Source organism: Schistocerca americana, chromosome 2 (genome assembly GCF_021461395.2).
Source record: "Schistocerca americana isolate TAMUIC-IGC-003095 chromosome 2, iqSchAmer2.1, whole genome shotgun sequence".
In the NCBI taxonomy this organism is placed as follows: domain Eukaryota; kingdom Metazoa; phylum Arthropoda; class Insecta; order Orthoptera; family Acrididae; genus Schistocerca; species Schistocerca americana.
In genome coordinates, this window is record NC_060120.1 from 199704398 (window position 1) to 199718153 (window position 13756).

Here is a 13756-nt window from a genome sequence, read left to right on the forward strand (position 1 = left end):
AAGACTAATTGTTGGGGACTGCATTGTATGAGATTTGAAAACCCAGCAGTATAAAGATGGAAGACAGGGTAATATGCAGACAGAGATTACTGCTTAAACATCATGCATGAGTTAACATGAGTGAAAAGCTAAAAGCATTGTGCATAACAGAGGTGGGAGGGGGGCAGTGAAAAAAATAGATGGGAAAGACAATGAAAGATGTAGAAAACTAAAAGGGAGTGAAGCAAAGAGTAGTTACAGTTAAGAAATGCTGAGATGGAAGAAATTAACGTAAATTGAGGCCAGGTGGGTGGTAGGAGCCAAGGACACATTGTAGTGCTAGTTCCCACCTGCAGAGTTCTGAGAAACCTGGTGTCTGGGGGAAGAATCCAGATGGCACATGTGATGGTACAGGTGCCAAGGTCAAGAATGTTGTATTGTAGAGAATGCTCTGCAACAGGATATTGCGAGTTGCCGCTATAACCCTCTGCATATGCCCATTAATCCTAATTGATAATTTGGTGGCAGTCATGCCGATGTAGAAGGCTGAACAGTGTTTATGTAACAGCTGGTATATGACATGTGTCATTCTGCAGGTGGCTCTTCCTTTGATAGTGTGTTTTGCCAGTCACAGAGAGCTGTTGTAGTTGGTGGAAAGAGCGTGCATAGGGCAAGTCTTGCAGTGGGGACGATCACAGGGGTAGGAGCCATAGGGTAGGGAGATACATGCAGAAGGAGCATAGGGTATGACAAGAAAATTGTGGAGATTGGGAGGGTGACAGAAAGCTATTCTAGGTGTGGTGGGAAGAATTTCAGACAGAATGGATCTCATTTCAGGGGATGATTTTAGGAAGTCAAGGCCCTGTCAAAGTAGCTGGTTAACACATTTCAGACCAGGATAATACTGAGTCACCAATGATGTACTCTGAAGTTGGTTTTTGGAGGGATGAGCAGTACCAGGATTGGATGTGATGGCCCAGGAAATCTGCATTTAACTAGACTGCTGGGATAATTACGTGCAGTAAAGGCTGAGGTGAGAATGGTTGTGTATTGCGGTAAAGAGTTTCCAGCCAAACAAACTGTCAAAATATAAGTACTGTTTTTTGTTGGTAGGTTTAATATGGACAAACGTGTGAAATTTATCTGGGAGAAGGTATTCAGAGATTCCAGGAATTTTAACAGGTCAGCCTCACCATGAGTCCATATGGTAAAGATGTCGTCAGTGTATCTAAACCAAACCAGGGGCTGAAGACTTATGGATCCTAGGAAAGCTCCTTCCAAGCAACCCATGAAAAGGTTGGAAAAAGAAGGCCATGGCCATACCCCTGATCTGTTTGTATGTCTGCTCTTCTCCCACCTCTGTTACATACAATGCACTTTTCACTCTTATTAACTCATGCATGATGTTTAAGCAGTAATCTCTGTCTGCATATTACCCTTTCTTCCACCTTTAAGCTCTCAGGTTTTCAAATCTCATCTGATGCAGTCCCCAACAATCAGTCCTTCCTTCTCATCCTGTACAGTAAGCCTCCTCTGACTTGCAGTTCTGGATGACTTTCCCGAAATCTACCCCCTTTCCTAGACCTCTCCAGTCCTTTTCCTTCACCACTCTTCCTTCCCCTTCAACCCTTCTGCCTGAAGAAGGAGCCACTGGCTCCAAAAGCTTGCCAATTATGGTTGGTTGGTTTGTGGGGGCTGGAGGGCCCAACTACAAAGGCCATTGGTCCCTTGCGAATTACAACCATATTTTATGTGTGTGTTCTGCTACTGCTTGGTGAGTAGATTTTATTATCTATCCAATTAAATAATTTTCTCTTAATATTTTGCCGGATTTAACTTTAACTGAACTCTTGCATCAGCAACTTTTCTCTAAACTCTTCAGTGTTCTTCCCCCAATCCCCCCCCCCCCCTTTTCTCATCATCAAAGTATGAATAATTATTGTTGTTCTCCTTCATTTTGCAATTATTGTTTCTTCCTCTTCTCCTCCTCCTCCATCTCCTCCTCGTTTTCTCTACCTGTTCTCCTATAATTACTGTTTCTGTTTGTTAAGATCTAATTCCAAATTCCTAAGTCAACATGCAACTTATTTTCCCTTCTAGCTGCTCCTTGTACATATCTTGCTATTGTAGCTTCTGAGACATATATCCCCTTTTCTTCTACAGTTTTTAATTTCTGTTGTATGATTTTTTTTTCTTTTAAGATACTAAAATGGAAATAATAGCCCCAACTCATTAGGATTCTTAAAACTTAGAAAGCTGCTGTCAGCTACACTTCCAGAAACATTTTTTTTAATTTCTGTAGTGTATATAGAAATAATATGACTTAAATATCATGAAGAGCATCCTGAATGGAAGAATAAAAATGCAGATGAAATAAAAAATAAACTGAAATAAATTCAGCTACTTTGAAGAAAAACAAAGAGAGCGAGTTGATTCAGTAATTAACACATTAGAGTCGTAGTTGGGAGGAGTAGGGGTCAGATACCTATTTGGTTATACAAATTTAGGTTTCCCATTGTGTCTCAAAATCAGTTAAGCCAAATGTTGGAATGGTTCCATTAAAAAGACCACAAGTAATTTCTTTTTTATATTTATCCATTCTCAACTGATAATCTGTAACTAGCTACCGTATCACTGACATTTAATTGACAATCTTACATAGTATCCTTTCATGCAAGACAATACAGTTGGAATAGATAATGAATCATGTAAAAATAAAATGTTGTGGGTAAGAAACATATTTGCTACAGTTAGACTATAGAAAGATGACAATGAATTCTGAAAATGAATAACAAGTTTGTCATTAGATTGGTAAAAATCAGAAATTCAGGTAAATATACGAGGTGCATTCAAGTTCTAAGGCCTCCGATTTTTTTTCTCCGGACTGGAAAGAGATAGAAACATGCACATTGTTTTAAAATGAGGCTGCGTTCATTGTCAATACATCCCAGAGATGGCAGCACCGTACAGCAGATGGAATTTTACCACCAGCGGCGAGAATGAGAACTGTTTTAAATGCTTAAAATGGTGACGTTTTCCTTACTTGAACAGCGTGCAATCATTCGTTTTCTGAATTTGCATGGTGTGAAACCAATTGAAATTCATAAACAGTTGAAGGAGACATGTGGTGATGGAGTTATGGATGTGTCAAAAGTGCATTCATGGGTGCGACAGTTTAATGAAGGCAGAACATCGTGTGACAACAAACCAAAACAATCTTGGGCTCGCACAAGCCGGTCTGACGACATGATTGAGAAAGTGGAGAGAATTGTTTTGGGGGATCGCCGAATGACTGTTGAACAGACCGCCTCCAGAGTTGGCATTTCTGTGGGTTCTGTGCACACAATCCTGCATGATGACCTGAAAATGTGAAAAGTGTCATCCAGGTGGGTGCCATGAATGCTGGCGGACGACCACATGGCTGCCTGTGTGGCATGTTGCCAAGCAATGTTGATGCGCAACGACAGCATGAATGGGACTTTCTTTTCATCGGTTGTGACAATGGATGAGATGTGGATGCCATTTTTCAATCCAGAAACAAAGCGCCAGTCAGCTCAATGGAAGCACACAGATTCACCGCCACCAAAAAAATTTTGGGTAACCGCCAGTGCTGAAAAAATGATGGTGTCCATGTTCTGGGACAGCGAGAGCGTAATCCTTACCCATTGCGTTCCAAAGGGCACTACGGTAACAAGTGCATCCTATGAAAATGTTTTGAAGAACAAATTCCTTCCTGCACTGCAACAAAAACGTCCGGGAAGGGCTGCGCGTGTGCTGTTTCAACAAGACAACGCACCCGCACATGGAGCTAACTTTACGCAACAGTTTCTTCGTGATAACAACTTTGAAGTGATTCCTCATGCTCCCTACTCACTTGACCTGGCTCCTAGTGACTTTTGGCTTTTTCCAACAATGAAAGACACTCTCCGTGGCTGCACATTCACCAGCTGTGCTGCTACTGCTTCAGCGATTTTCCAGTGGTCAAAACAGACTCCTAAAGAACCCTTCGCCGCTGCCATGGAATCATGGCGTCAGCATTGTGAAAAATGTGTACGTCTGCAGAGCGATTACATCGAGAAGTAACGCCAGTTTCATTGATTTTGGGTGAGTAGTTAATTAGAAAAAAAATCGGAGGCCTTAGAACTCGAATGCACCTCGTAGCGTATTTTACTGGAAATGCTTCACATGTACCTTATTAAAATCACTCTTTCTCTCTCCTTCTTTTTTCTTTCTGGAATTTACCTAGCAAAATTATATTATCACAATAAAACAAGTGCTTAAATGTTAATGGCATTAACAGGCATCACAAAATGAATAAAATGAAATTGCTTAAACAACGAAATCTTGATTCCAGACAAAATGTGTAATTATTATATTTCTTTTACAGGTGGACTTGGACATCCTATTTGCCATTTTCGCCCACGTACAAACCAAGAACTTCTAAAATATGCAGCAGGAATAAAATCTACTAATGGCACCCTGAAGTTCATCTCTGATGCTTCAAACAGACTGAAATCTTTTTTTACCATCTCCATTTTCTTGCATTTAGATATATTGTTAAGTAAAACTCTGCACTAAGACAATGCTCAATTGAACATGACGTCAAGCCACTAATTTATAAAACAGACGAATGTGTGAATCATGATTTATTATGTTCGACAACTACGTACTCGCTTATGGAGGAATAACTTTGTTACCTAAGATAGTATGAAACCTTGATTTTAAAAAGAAATAAGAGTACAAGTTATTAAGTAGTTTTTCTTGTATCATAATAAATAGTGAACGGACTTAAGTTTTGCATAGATGAACTTTTCATTTCTTTTCTCCTACAGAAACAATGTTCAAATGAGTCTGCAATTAATGCAGATAAGCAGGAAAAACAATCCTACAATATACTCTTCTGATATCAGCAGCATGGGAGCGATCTGCATTATTATGAACTCTGAATAAATTTTCAACTGCCAGGATCACTAAAATCACTTATTCATACAGATGACCAGATCTGCCAATTCTCTGTTGCCATCTTCAGATCTGCAAAAGATGGGATGGAAAATACTAGGATACAGCAGCTAACATAACAGCACATATAATTATACCCAAAATTTGCAATACACAGAATAGCAACATACCTATGTTTACATGATTACACTTGTAATCAGTGCAATAATATGTGTGTACACTGCTGTTTTATTTTTAATTGACATCAAAACTTCTAGTATAGCTCATGGTTCCAACAAGGACATACATTTTATATCACCACTTATTGTACCATACAGAATGATCCTACAGCCATTAACATACAATGATTGGCCAGAACATTACGACCACCTACCAAATATCTGATACGTCCACCTTTGGCACAGATAACAGCAGTGATGCATCATGGCATGGAAGCAATGAGGCTTTGGTAGGTCACTCGAGGGAGTTGGCACTACATCTGCACACACAAATCATCTAATTCCCGTAAATTCTGTGGAGGGGTACAATGGGCTCTGACGCCACGTTTAGTCACAATCCCAGATGTGTTTGACTGGATTCAGATCTGCAGAGTTGGTGGGCCAGCACATAAACTGGACTTTTGCCACTGTGCTCCTCAAACCACTCCATCACAGTCCTGGTCTTGTGACATGGCACATTGTCTTGTTGAAAGATGCCAATGCTGTCAGGAACATTATTGTCATGAAGGGGCATACACGCTCTGCAACCAGTGTATGATACTTCTTGGCCATCATGGTGCCTTGCATGAGTTCCACTAGATCCATGGATGCCCATGTGAATGTTCTCCAGAGCATAATGGAGCCACTGCCAGTTAGACTCCGTCCCAACATACAGGTGTTATAGAGCTGTTCACCTGGAGCAAGACAGATTTGCATCCTCACATTGGCACGATGGAGATGGTAACAGTAACATTTTGGCACTGTGTTGATCACCAGTGCCGATGGTCACGTGCCCATTTCAGTCGTAGTTACTGATGTCGTTGTGTTAACATTGACACATGCATGGGTTATCGGCTGCTGAGGCCCTTTGTTAGAAGCGATTGGTGCACTGTGTGGTCAGACACCTTATACTCTGCCCACCAAAAAGTCTGATTTTAATTTCAAACAGTTCAATGCCTGTCCTGTTTTACCAGTCTGCTCAGCCCACAACACACAACATTTGTAATGAGGGATGGCTACTGAACCCCATGACATCTGGATATGGTTTCACCTTAGTTTTGCCATGTGTTGAAGATGCTCACCACAGCACTCCTCAAACACCCAACAAGTTGTGCCATTTCCAAAATGCTTGTGCCAAACTTCTGGGCCATCACAATTTGCCCTCGGTCAAACTCAGACAGATTGTGTGCCTTCTCGTTCTACACACGGACAACTCGCTAAATGATACTACATGCACTCTGCATGTGTATGACTAGCAGCAATTCCTCACCAGGTGATGCTGTATCATCTTGACGGGTTTATATCAATAGTATGTTGGTGGTCATAATGTTCTGGCTGATCAGTGTACGTCTAGTGTTAAGGACCATGAGGACAAGATGTACAGAAGCATAGAGACATTTGTTTTTCTGTCACTTTGCTTGTGAGTAGAACAGAAAAGGGAATGACTAGCAGTGTAAAAGGTACCTTTCACAATGCACTATGTGGTGGCTTATGGAGAACATATATGGATGTAAATACTTTTTGTTGCAAGCTGCCCAGTTATGTAGTCTTCCTCTACTGCCTAAAAACCACAAAAGGTGACAAATTAACCACAATTTAGAAACCTTGAGCTGTGAAACAGAAATCAAATAGTAGCTCCTACATTTAACATGGAAATTTCTGATTTATTTAGTACTCTAGGTGACAAATAACTCTGAAATCATTAGAAAAAAAGTTATTGAATTTTTGTTCTTCAATAACTATTTAATAATTTCCTTATATCAAATACAGAAGATTCAACAATACCCAAGAACATGTACATGTACATCTCTACTCAGACCAGTGTGAATTGCAAGGAAGACTATTGCCTCTGTGTGTGCTGTGATTATCTAATCATGTTTGAATGGTCCTTACAGGAACAGTATTTACAGACTTGTAGTACATTCCTAGGTTCCTCACTTAGAACTGTTTCTCTAAACTTTGAAAGTAAGTTTTCATAGGAATATATCTGCTTCACAATGACTGTCATATTTAATTCATTTATAATAACTAAATTTGAAGGTAGGTTGAAGACTTGTAGGACCAGACAACTAGTGCCAATCATGAACCCTATTATGTAAACTACATTTTTGAAATACATAAATTCTGAAAGCAGTTCTTTATATCAGCATTCAAAATTGATCATATGTGCAAATGATCAGCAACTGCAAGTTGCTTGTAATGCAACAGATGTTGAGCAGTGAGCAGCAGCCATAGGAGCAGTACTATCCGCTTATATATTGAATTTAGCAGTAACTCTTTCTTTGTTGTCTACATTCAAAAGTATTTTTTTATTTATGAGTTTGTTGATTTTTGCAAGCAATAGGTTCACACATTAGGTCTTATCAGTGCACAGTAGCTTAGCCATCTTAAGCCATATTTACGAGAGTGGTTTGAAAAGTTCTTGATATCACCACGAGAGGTCAGTGCTAGTGCAATGAGTTGTTCACTTGATATTCATTGGACTGTTGCCTATAAACACATGCCATGTCAGTGCTCTTGGATGATAGGTGTGGCAGTGACATGGCTCTATAGTTGTTCCCGCGTAGTGATTTGTGAAGATGGAAAAAAATCGAGATTCGAGCTGTGAAAAATACTTCATAAAGAAAGGTATGAAAGCAAAGTACATTCAAGTCAATTTCCAGAATACACTGGGGGGGACTCTGCTCCTTCATATTCATTGTTGCCAAGTAGACAAATGAATTTAAATTTGCTCAGGAGAAGGTAGATGATGATCCGTGCAGTGGTCGGCCAAGATGTGTCACTACTCCAGAAATCATTGCAAAAGTGCATAAAATGGCCATGGAGGATCACCGATTGAAAGTGTGTGAAATTGCTCATGCTTGCCAGATGTCATCTGAAAGGGTATATCACATTTTAACTGAATAATTAGAACTGAAAAAATTATCTGCAAGATAGGTGCCGTGACTCTTGACGCTGGATCAAAAACGCATGAGAATAGACAAATTGGAACATTGTTTGGCCTATTTTAGTAGAAATGAACAAGATTTTTTGTGCCAGTTACTGGAGAATACTATGTTAACCTTCTGGACAAATTGCAACAAAAGATACATGAAAAAAGCCAGGTTTAGCCAGGAAGAAAGCCATCTTCCATCAAGACAATGCATGCCCACACATGTACCATAGCCATGGCAAAATTACACAGACTAAGGTATGAATTGTTGCCACACCCACCTTATTCACCTGATACAGCTTTGTCAGACTTCCATCTCTTCCCAAAACTGAAAACTTTTCTTGGTGAACAAAGATTCACTTCAAATGAAGAAATGATAGCCAGAGTTGACAACTATTTTACAGGCCTGGAGGAAACTCATTTTCGAGATGGGATCAAGGAACTGGAACATTGTTGGATCAAGTGCATTAATCTACAAGGAGACCACATTGAAAAATTAAAAAAGTTTCAGTGATGTAAGTACTTTTTTTTCTATTCCGTTCTGAGAACTTTTTCAAACCACTCTCATATTGTGTCTCACATCAGTTATTTAGACTATGAGGTCAGATAAGCTAAAGTTTTGGAATACTTTCAAGTACTTAATTAGTTCCTTCTAATACCAAAATTGAACAAATGAAGGAGTAACTTGTTACAGGAGCTTCAATATTAGGCAGATGATTAAACCGCTCCAGAAAGAGTAACTAGGTCTGGAAGTAGACCCAGTGAGGATACCTGTCTCTTGGGTTTACAGACCATCCTTCATTCTTTTTGATTGTTCATGGGATATAACGACAGCACATGATTTTTAGTGTCAATCCCAGGTCTGTGTGTGGCCCTCAAATTTGAAGCTGGGTGGAAGGCTGAAGTGATTTCGGTGCACGTTTCTTCACCTGTGCTACTGAGTGAAGAAATCTAGTTCATACATGTAGCTGAAGTAGCTACTCAGGTAGCAGAATATATGTAGCATGTACCTGAGAACTGTCTTAAGTTAGCCCCCCCCCCCCCCCCTGCTGTATACTGGATGAGCCATTAGGCAGTATACTCTGTAGACACAAGTAGGTCACCTGCAGTTATAGAGACAAGCAGACATCATTGTAGCACAACAGAAACATAATTGAAACCTGATATTTAGTACAAATGAAAAAGTGCAACAATTAGCAACAATTAAGCTCTAGATGACTGATATATTTTCATAAACCACACATAACAGCCTCGAGACTTAACTAGCTTTTGAGTCAATGCCCATTTTATTATGTAAGTACACATACTGTGACAACAACAAAGCAGCCATCCAAACACATTCCAAGCAGCATCCCATATGAGCAAACGAATTGCTTTTTTACTTGTTGTTACCATACTTTAGGTACTTGGGTGATGCACAGCTGTTTAAAATGAATGTGTTGATGTAGTTATGGGGTTGAGCTGTGCGCATCTGCTTTCATGTCCAACAGCTAATTCACTGCAAATTATAACTTGTAACTATGATCCTGCAGTCAAACTGTGTATGCACAGGCTAGAATTGCGAGTAAATAAAATACACATAAATACAAAGTAAAAGTTAAATGAATAATTTAACAACAGAGGCTCTTTTCTAACATCTGTAATTGATGTAGACAATATAGAATTATATTGAATAAGTTTTATTCAAGAAAGGTCATCCCAAATAAATGGGAAGTGTCCATGATAGTCAATCAAAATCAGACAGAAAATACCCTTATCATTGCAGTAAAGTTGTGTTGAGAGTGTTATGAGAATGGTAGCAACATCCCCAATCTAAACAGTAATCAAATATATGCCAAACTAATTCCATTTCATGCTCATAACACACAAAATATACATCAGCTCAAAACATTTCAGAGTTCAGCATGATGATTCGCAAATTGAAACACACAATACAATGATTAGTAACTCATAACCTGTCTATCTTCAGTTCTGAAATACAAGTGGAATAAGTTAGAGTCCTACTCTGGAACACATTTGGGTCTCTCAAAATATAAAATCCCCTCAAAAGTCAGAGTATTGTAGCAGCCATTCACTCCCCAGAATTAATCACCTATATTAGTGAACCATGCACACTGCCATAGGGAGGTCTGTCTTCTTCCAGCACCTGACACCAAGTGTCCAGAATCGCACCCTTGAGTCTTCACTTGAAAAGTCCCAGTCCACTTGACTCCCATAGTGTTCCATTAATGTCTGCTTCTCCATTGGCTGAAGGCTATCCCCATTGAAGATATATTTGTCTTATGTGCTGCAGACATAATTTGATTTGTCTTGATCAGTTTTGCACACTAAACTTCATATTACAACAAAATTTAAATAAAAGAAATGTTATAAATATTTGGTCACACTCAGAACATTCACTATAATTACAAATAAACAAGGTAGTATTGGTCACACTCGGAACACTCACAATAATTACAAATAAACAAGGTAGTATTCTTGTGCAAGTATACTCACATTAAAAGACAATGAATTGTCATTAAATATTATTTAAAAAATCAATTATGCCATCTGGCAGAAGTGTCTTTTGGTTGTCTTTTCAGTTGTTTATTAAATAAAAACCCAAGTATGACAAACTATGACATACTGATGCTACATTCATTTGCTGTGTATATGTGTGGATATGATGTTCTGACAAATATTTGCATATTGAAAAAGATATACAGAATGGTCACTGTCTTGAAAGGGGGATATAAGATGAACATCAAGAAAAGCAAAATGAGGATCATGGAATTTAGTCAAATTAAATTAGGTGATGCTGAGCAAATTAGATTAGAAAATGAGACACTTACAGTAGTAAATGAGTTTTGCTATTTGGGAAGCAAAATAACTGATGATGGTAGAAGTAGTGAGGACATAAAATGTAGACTGGCAATGGCAAGGAAAGTGTTGCAAAAGAAGAGAAATTTGTTAACATCAAGTATAGATTTCAGTGTCAGAAAATACTTTCTGAAACTATTTGTAAGGAGTGCAGCTATGTGTGAAAGTGAAACATGGATGATAAACAGTTTAGTCAAGAAGAGGATAGAAGCTTTTGAAATGTGGTGCTACAGAAGGATGTTGAAGATTAGATGGGTAGATCATATAACTAATAAGGAGTTACTGGATAGAATTGGGAAGAAGAGAACTTGGTGGTACAACCTGACTAAAAGAAGGGATTGGTTGGTAGGACACATTCTGAGACATCAAGGTATCACCAACTTAGTGCTGGAGGGAAACATGGGAGGAAGGCTAAAAATCATAGGAGGAGATCTACATCTACGTACATACTCCACAATCCACCATACAGTGCATGGCGGAGAGTACCTCGTACCACAACTAGCATCTTCTCTCCCTGTTCCACTCCCTAACAGAACGAGGGAAAAATGACTGCCTATATGCCTCTGTACGAGCCCTAATCTCTCTTATCTTATCTTTGTGGTCTTCCCATGAAATATAAGTTGGCAGCAGTAAAAGTGTACTGCAGTCAGCCTCAAATGCTGGTTCTCTAAATTTCCTCAGTAGCGATTCACGAAAAGGATGCCTCCTTTCCACCAGAGACTCCCATCCGAGTTCCTGAAGCATTTACGTAACACTTGCGTGATGATCAAACCTACCAGTAACAAATCTAGCAGCCCACCTCTGAATTGCTTCTATGTCATCTCTCAATCCAACCTGATAGGGATCCCAAATGCTCAAGCAGTACTCAAGAATAGGTCATGTTGGTGTTTTATAAGCAGTCTCCTTTACAGATGAACCACATCTTCCCAAAATTCTACCAATGAACCAAAGACAACTATCCACCTTCCCCACAACTGCCATTACATACTTGTCCCACTTCATATCGCTCTGCAATGTTATGCCCAAATATTTAATCAACATGACTGTGCCAAGCGCTACACTACTACTGGAGTATTCAAACATTATGGGATTCTTTTTCCTATTCATCTGCATTAATTTACATTTATCCATATTTAGAGTTAGCTGCCATTCTTTACACCAATCACAAATCCTGTCCAAGTCATCTTGTATCCTCCTACAGTCACTCAATGACGACACCTTCCCGTACATCACAGCATCATCAGCAAACAGCTGCACATTGCTATCCACCCTATCCCAAAGATCATTTATGTAGATAGAAAACAACAGCGGACCTACCACACTTCCCTGGGGCACTCCAGATGATACCCTCACCTCCGATGAACACTCACCATCGAGGAAAACGTACTGGGTTCTATTACTTAAGAAGTCTTCGAGCCACTCACATATTTGGGAACCAAACCCATATGCTCGTACCTTAGTTAGGGGTCTGCAGTGGGGCACTGAGTCAAACGCTTTCCAGAAGTCAAGGAAAATGGCATCCGTCTGATACCCTTCATCCATGGTTTGCAAGATATCATGTGAAAAAAGAACGCAGTAAGCAGATTCAGATCAATGTAGGGTGCAGTTGGGTTGGGTTGGGTTGTTTGGGGAAGGAGACCAGACAGCAAGGTCATCGGTCTCATCGGATTAGGGAAGGATGGGGAAGGAAATCGGCCGTGCCCTTTCAAAGGAACCATCTGGGCATTTGCCTGGAGCGATTTAGGGAAATCACAGAAAACCTAAATCAGGATGGCCGGACGTGGGATTGAACCATCATCCTCCCGAATGCGAGTCCAGTGTCTAACCACTGCGCCACCTCGCTCGGTTAGGGTGCAGTAGTTACTCGGATATGAAAAGGTTTGCACAGGATAGAGTAGCATGGAGAGCTGCATCAAACTAGTCTTTTGACTGAAGACTATAATACATAGATAAAAAATATTGTAAATCAGTAAATAAAATAGAGACAGATACATTGCTTTCAGGGATGATAGTTACAGTGCAAAGCTCTCATCTGAGATATAGTTTGTTGAAATCACATGAAATGATTAAAAGTTGTTAATTCAAAGATTTATTTATTACATGTTTATATAAGTGAAATATTAACTTCTGTTAGTTTAAAGATACTAAAATGCTGTTGTGTCATTGGATGTGCCTCATTTTTCTGAGATCACAGATGTACTCGGATTCTTTACCTCTTTCCACTGATGCTGCTCATCTCTTTACATGGCTGGCCGGAAACTGTTAACTAGCCAGGTTGACTGCGGCATGCCATGTCCCCTGGGCCTGCTAGCATTCAGTTGTGCAACAACTTCATCCCTCCTCAATACCAGGCCTAGGTGGATGAATAACTCATCCACATGCTTGTAATGTTACAAACACTTTCTATTTTAGCAGTAGTTGTTTAGGACGATAGGAGTGGGGCAAAAGAGGAACAGTTTGTTTATTTCCATATCCATTTATTTTTTCAAAAGGAAAGGTCTATGGCTACTGAATGGAAGTAAGATATATGGTGCAAAAAAACAAAAAACTTCCACTGAGCATGTAAATATAGAGCTTCATGAGCCACACAACTGACAGGAGTGATTACATATGAATGTGGTTGATGCGTTGCACTGAACACAACATGGTCTACATCTGAATGTCTCCGGTAAGAAGTTGTCTGCTGTGACTTATTTCCAGAAGTCTTCAGTATAAACAGAACACTGTTTGCCCAATCCATGTTATTTATAATACTAGGCCTCATTTAAGGTAAATGTTCCAAGTGACAGAGCTGCTGAGTAACTATAAATACGGTTGCAACAATAAATGG

General features: G+C 39.5%; 1 protein-coding gene across 2 annotated transcripts in view; it reads left to right on the plus strand.

Moving 5' to 3' along the window:
- The window catches only part of LOC124595018 (solute carrier family 23 member 2), a 227995-nt gene extending 223224 nt beyond the window's left edge, over positions 1–4771 (plus strand). For both annotated transcript variants that reach the window (XM_047133568.1, XM_047133569.1), the window contains one exon: positions 4367–4771. In XM_047133568.1, coding sequence (XP_046989524.1) covers positions 4367–4451 — 85 coding nt within the window. In that variant the 3' untranslated portion in view covers positions 4452–4771. The remainder of the gene's footprint in view (positions 1–4366) is intronic.
- Positions 4772–13756: the final 8985 nt, after the last annotated feature.